Source organism: Antrostomus carolinensis, unplaced genomic scaffold, assembly GCF_000700745.2.
Source record: "Antrostomus carolinensis isolate BGI_N321 unplaced genomic scaffold, ASM70074v2 scaffold2483, whole genome shotgun sequence".
NCBI lineage: Eukaryota > Metazoa > Chordata > Aves > Caprimulgiformes > Caprimulgidae > Antrostomus > Antrostomus carolinensis.
Genome location: NW_010307066.1, coordinates 61,489 through 68,532, shown reverse-complemented (window position 1 = coordinate 68,532; position 7,044 = coordinate 61,489). Strand labels below are relative to the sequence as shown.

The following is a 7,044-nucleotide window of genomic DNA, read 5'->3' as shown; positions in this document are numbered from 1 at the left end:
GGTACTGGATTGTATGCTAAAAACTACAACAAACCAATTAGTTTAAGGTTGAAATAATACATTATAGCTGCAGTATTTCCTAAAAGTGTCTGCTTTACCACTTGTGCAGTAAAATAGAAAAACTATCCACTATGCATGCTTGTGCAAGTTGGAGATGACTGCTTGCTCCCAAAGGAAACCTAAAGGCACAGGACATAGGTAATGTGAATGAAAATCTGCTAACAAACATTGACTTCCATTTCATTACAAGAATCCAATTAGAAACTGAATGCCTAAACTGATATTTTTACTGTTTGTGTACTAAATGTCTTCACTTTGGCTAAAAGATACTATATCATGTCCTTCAAGAAAAATAGCAGCGTTAAATAGATCATGTAATTTCACAGGAGAAATAAAAAGATGTCTGCTTTAGTTTTGGCTTACAGAATTTTGGGGTTATTTTAAACATGTCCAAGAAATGAACAGAATATTTTTGATGACTGTTGCAGTTTTACTGTTCTAGTACAGTTTTTAAATCATCTTCCTTGTTAAAAGAGAAATCACATTTGAGACAATAAATAGTATACTTTACAATAAATAATATTCAAGTCAAAGTGTTGTACTTACAAAATAATGTAACACTGTAATAGGATATTCAAGATCAATTCCATTTTATATATTCTGCAGCAAAAATAACATTTCTAGTAGGAAGGAATTACTTAGAAACCTAGCAAAATCTACACATTCATGTGTGTGTAAACAACTTAACAAGGTTTATTATGTTTCCAGAAAAGCTATGCGTTTACAGTAGGTTTTCAGCTAAATGTTATCATAATATGGTAGTAAATATATAACAGTGCTTATATTTAGCTCAATCACAAATTGTAATTTGGGAAAAAAAAAAAAATGGAGTGCCATTATTTACAAAGGACAGCAACTTTCCTCCTGCTTCACAAGTGACTGTATCTGTGTGTGAACAAAACATTAGGGCGAGGCATTCCAGACGAACTGCAGCTAAGGTTGGACGAGGATGGTTTCAAAATGAACAGTGAAGGTCCTGGCAATAAATACCTACAAAGGATATGAAAAATATAGCAGAGTTTACAGGCAAAATGATATTCAAGAGCAAAAGAATTAGTTGTTCATGCAAAATACCTTAAAATTGTTGTAAGCAAGAAATTATGTACAATAACTACTATTTATAAAACATACAGGGCATTAGGCACTAGCTAACTCAGGCAACAGATCAAAACTCAGAGAAACTCTTAGCAAAATTTCAAGATGTTGTATGAGGATCAAACATCTTTCCAGTCCTTTATGTTTAAAGCAAGCAGATAAATAGAACAATGGCATCCTGTGTAATACTGTTACCAAAATTTAATACTTCACCCATTGTTCTCTGTTATTATAGTGCTATTTATTGAATTAAACTGGGTAAAAACTGCAGTTGATGTTAACCAGATTATAAAAGTTAAGTTCTAAAAAAAGTTGATTAGGTAAAAACCAGAAAATTTCAGCTTTGATTTCCAGCTCTAATTGTCTAAAAATAGACATGCTATCACCACTACTCTAGCAAAGCAAGAAACAATGATGCTATAACCTAGTAAGTCACATCAGTGACTATTTACCTTTTAAATCCAGGCAACTATATAGCCTGTACTTCATGTAATACTACAAACAATAATTTATCATATGCCTAATATTAATTCTTAAATCTTTTCCTGTTATCATTCCCTAATAGTTATTGCAGAAGTCATTAGATGAGCCCAGTAAGTGTGCAAAAATAACATCCACACTAAATCAGAGTTTCATCATTAATTATGTCAATGTTAGGATGGATTAACACAACACGTATAAATTATTACTTTAAAATTGTTGCATCATTCTAGTGAATCATATTGATTAATGATGAATAAGTTAAAAGATTGATCCTACTAATCACATGGATAGAAACAGCATCACACTGCCAGTGGGAGACAATCTACATAACAAAGTGTTCACATTTGGTTTCTTTAAGCTTTGAGAAAAGCTGTTATTATAAAAATATTATCACCAATATATTTTTTTAAACAACTTACAAAAAAAATAAAGTTTGATTTAGTATGGGCTGGTGGCGAGCTTGACAGTTCATTATGTCACCAGACTGAGTCCTACCTTTGCTTGACAATACAGTAAAAGACTAATGCTTCACAGAGAACACAGCAGGTAATAGATAAGATTATTTAGCAAGCTGGAAGGATCTAGCAGTAGTTTGGTTTGGGTTTGGTTTTTTTTTAATTTTGTATCACAGGTGAATTTATCAAAATATGAATAGTCTGACGTTTTACAGTTTGATTTTAGCTACTGTTTTAAAGAGATTTTGGTATAGCTTCTGAGCTCTCCTATTGTTTTCTTTACACTTTTAATTTTGTAAAGAAAAAAATGACAATACATAGTTACATTAATACTCTTATTCATTCTCTTCATGACATATAGTGGTTTTTGAGTTAGGAGATGGGATTGCAAAAAAATTCTAAAAGTGAAAAATGAACTCTGTGGCTGCTTTCATTATCTTTTCTCTCTCCCTGTACAAATGAATTTTACCAGCTAAAGAGGTATGTATTTGTAATCTTTGAAAGCTTTAGTTTCACAAACATTTATTTCATAAGCACAAACAAAAGAAAAAAATTGGTTTGTGCTCAGAAAAAAGAAAATTCTTCAAATTAGATTTTATAAAGTCTTGAAAAAATTGACTTCTTGTACATTTATTAAATTATATTCTGATCTCTTCTTGCGCTTCACACAATTTTACAGAGACTCAAGAAAACGTATTAGCACTGCAGATTCTTACATCCTTTAAAAACAAAAACCTAAATAAAAAGTGAAATAGTATTGTGGTTCCCCCATTTCTAGAAAAATAGTTCATTACTTTACAATTGTGGGGCATAATGGACAAAAGCATTTATGTCCATATGTATTTTTCGTTTCACAAATTCAGAATATTATGGTTACCCAGCATATTGTGGTATCCACAGTATAGATTTAACATTTGTGGAGATTAATATAAAAACTGTAACTTTAATCAATCAGTGTTGTCATGACACTCCATTGCTGAAGATATACTGATATTTAGGAGACAGAGGGCTTAGATTCCTCTAGCCTGGGAAATTTATGAATAAACTCCCATTCAGCATCCAAAGTAACACAGAAACTGGAAATGAGAAAGTGTTATTGGACCATCCCTTTCATGGCTCTCCAAAGGCAAGCCTGTTACCTGCTGTACATTAGAGTAATCCAATCAGTTTTAATAGTTTGTGGTTGGTCATGATGAAACATTTTCTGCAGTATTAACAGTAAAAGCAATAAAAACTTCAAGGTTGAAGATTTTCTAGCTTTAGCTAATCCAGAAGACTTTACCATACTCCTTCTATAGCTCAGTAGATGTTAATATTGAATGATTTTTTTTTTTGTGGCTAACATTCTTCTACATTTGCTATGACCAAACAAATCCAGTTTCTAGTGGGTTTTAAATCATGTTAGAGTGCCTTAAGATCCATATGACAATAACAAATGGGTTCAGTGTATCAAATAACTAGTCTGAGATATACCAAGTAAGCAATTAAGTCAGAAAATAAATTTAACAGATAATATATCAAAGGTTTGCTTTTCACATAATATATAACACATAAAACCTTTCTATGCAATAATGTCTGTAAGATGTTTTATATAAACAAAGCATTTGTAAGTTTATATACATAATAATTCAAATTGCCATTATGGATAGAATTTGGAACCTAAGTAACTTGAAACTTACATTTAATTCTCCACCTACAACTGTTAAATTGCAGATTGTTGACTCCCACAGTTGGAGCATTTTCAGTAATCCCTATACTGACAATATCATAATCCCTGTAGTATCCAGTTGGAGAACTAAACCAGCCAATGGAGGATCAGGTAAGTGCCAAATAATTTTTTTACCATATGATGCTGTTTTGCAAGGTTTGAAAATACATTTGTGCTCTGTAAGATGAAATAATAAAACTTTCAATACATAGGTTTTGGAAATCAACTTTGCAAAACTGTGCAATACAGTAAATCAGATGGCACTTACCTGACCCTTGACTGGAGCTGTGCCCCTATAGCATCCCACTGCGAATGTGAAGCCAGAAGTATCATACATGTTAGGATACCTCTAGGAATGCAAATCTGGAATCAGTGACTTTGAGGAATCTGAGAAGGAGTAGAAAGGAAATTTTCAGTTCACTTTATGGAAAGCCTTTGGTGCAGCTACTTGGGCAGTAGGCAACCAAGGCTTTAATAAGTGTAGTTTCACACAAAATGCGTATACCTAGTCTTCTTTTAGTAGCATTGCATGAGTGGGCTAGAGAGATTAGAACAATAGAAACTTAGGATCAAGGGAAATGTTGGGAGTTTTGCCTTGTTTTGTGGGGGTTTTTTTTAAATACATAGTGAGCTAGGCTTAGAGGGAAGTGTGGTAGTAGCAACATAGACTGAAACCTGTTCCAATATTATCCTTTATAAATATAATTTAGAAAGATAATATTGAAATTTGTACCTTGTATCATCCCAGTGGGGGATAATCCCAGTTGGGGATCCTCTTGAATCTGATGAGTATTTGTAAACCACCAGCAAGCAGTGTTTACAGAGCTGTACTATTCGTTGGCAACACTGGAGTTGCTCAGGAGTCACCACCTCTGTGCTTTTAATGAATGTGGTTTCCCAAGAGCTCCTGTTATGGAAAAAGACATGACTTCATGTTTTCTGTCAAAAATTGCAGTCTGAGAGCTTTACTGCTTTATATCAGATTTAACAAGAGGAACAAGAGAAAAAGCATGACCTTGCCTGTTTACAGGAAAGGTCTATGCTATTTAACACAAATGCTGGCAGATGTTCTGTCCAAAACACAAATTAGGAAGTTAATCTTCATATGTGAAATGTCCATAGCCATTTTTCACTTGGTTTGTTCCCTAAAGCATTTATAGGGCCATTACTTAGGTTTAGCACATAAAGATTTACTGTCACATAATTGTATGTGTCTTACAATAGGAATAACAAAAAACACTCATTATTTTTAACAGGCTACCACCTGAATGCAAATGTGATGTGATATTAAAGGAATTAATAAAAATAATACATTATTTATAAATGTCTACACAGCACGATAATACTCTTCTCCTATTTAAGTACACAATATTAAGAAAAAAAAATACAAAATTAATTTACAGGAGATTAGTATCTGCTCTGCATCCTTATCCAAATAATCATTTAGGGAGAGTTTCTCAGTTTAGTCATTCAAATACTACTTATTATTCCATCTGGTCATATGGTATTGTTCTACAATTAAGTGCAACTTACAAAGTGTATCTATAGAAGCATTCCTTTTTGAAATGCAGACCATCATGCTTTTGTTTCCTTAAAAATCCATTTCTCTTTAAAAAAAAACCAACAAAACCCCAAATCCTAATATACCAATGTAAACCAGGTATGTTTCACAACAGAAGATGACATACACCTCAACACTTCTGTTTGTGCAAAATTCTGACCAGATTACAGATCATTAAATCTGTTTTAAAGACAACTTGGTCCCTGTGAAGAGTTTTTTTGGTCAAAACATTATCCAGTAGCAGAGATGGTTTGTAAGCTTGAGGTTTTTTGTTTGTTTATGAAAGAAGCACTTTCATAGAGTGAGGAAAATTTGCTGCATCTGGCTTCAACATAACATCCAGGATGATTTAGCCTTGTCCACTGAGATCAGCAGTACTTTTCACATCCCTCGTGTAGGAAGTTTGTTCTTAAAACATGATCAAAGAACCAGCAAGCTTACTTCTACCTTGTGAGATTTTAAAATTACACTGTTATTAGGATGGAATTATTGACTAGAAGATAAGCTGTATGTATAGCTAACTGATTTTTCAGCCTGACTTCTCAGTCTAGATAATATGTTCCAGCTGAAACTGTACAGTCCTACAAAATTTCCACTGCACATGTAATTTTCAAGTGATGCAAGCATTTCTCATTAATTATTATCCATATAACGAATTGTTTAAGAAATATTGTTTATAAAGCATCAAAACTGTTTCATTTCATAAACAGAATAATTCTAGTAACTTGAATAGCTACTATTTTCTTTAATATATTTTTCTCAATATTGTTTCCTGTCTGGGAACTTTTCACATGTATTTTTACATGGAAATTAATCTATTGTCTTCATTCTTTCCCCATGAAGTCATGTGATGGTTGGTAGAAAGCAGCAAGATGAAGTTCTAAGTATTACATTAGTTCAACTGGTTCACATTGCTACACGTAATTATATTCTAATTCAATCCATAAATCTCCAAAATCTTGTGGAAGAAACTCTCCTGAGAAATTCCTTAAGTTCTGGGCTTTGAGGTCTCTGATCACTTTCCTACAGTTATGAGGGATTTTATCAGTGAAGAATAATATGTGGCCTGCTACATGGCTGATTAGGAACATAGTGGTATACAGTTACCCTAATAACAAAGATTGAGATTTGGAAATATGTATGTGAATTTTAATAAGCAACCTCCTCCATGTGCTACACAGATTCAGTTCATAGTCCATTATCCTGCAGTCACCAGGGATCGGAGTACTGTTACCTAAGGAAGCTTAATTTGTTATGCTGTAACTTTCATTTCCATACATTAGTAAGAAACCATTGAGTCCTCACCAGATTCAGAAAAGAGTATTATGCTTGATTGTGCAATATTATCTATTATGTGTTATTCTTTGTATAATCATCTGAAGTCAGCTGGTTCTACCAGTTTTCTCTTGTTGATTTTAATTGTTTATTATACAGTAAAATAACTGTAGTTTTATGAAACTATCTGCGTTACAATTATTTCACCGAGGTTTTGTTCATTCTTTTTGCTAAAATAGCATATGCCTAGCAGAGATCTAACCAGCAAGAGGAAACCTTAAGGCTATTAGCTCTGTTCTTCTCCCAAGACACATATCTTATGAACAGTCAAAGTATACTCAGTATATTTTCATATACTCATGTCATTTCTGAATTAACACATTAATACCCAATCCCAACATGTTTCC

General features: G+C 32.8%; 1 protein-coding gene across 1 annotated transcript in view; it reads right to left on the bottom strand.

Annotated features, from left to right (window-relative positions):
* Positions 1–929: 929 nt before the first annotated feature.
* Positions 930–7,044, bottom strand: part of TTLL7 (tubulin tyrosine ligase like 7) — a 48,761-nt gene continuing 42,646 nt past the window's right edge. The window contains exons 19-20 of the mRNA XM_010165289.1: positions 4,535–4,708; positions 930–1,050 (exon numbers count right to left, since the gene is read on the bottom strand). Coding sequence (XP_010163591.1) covers positions 930–1,050; positions 4,535–4,708 — 295 coding nt within the window. The remainder of the gene's footprint in view (positions 1,051–4,534; positions 4,709–7,044) is intronic.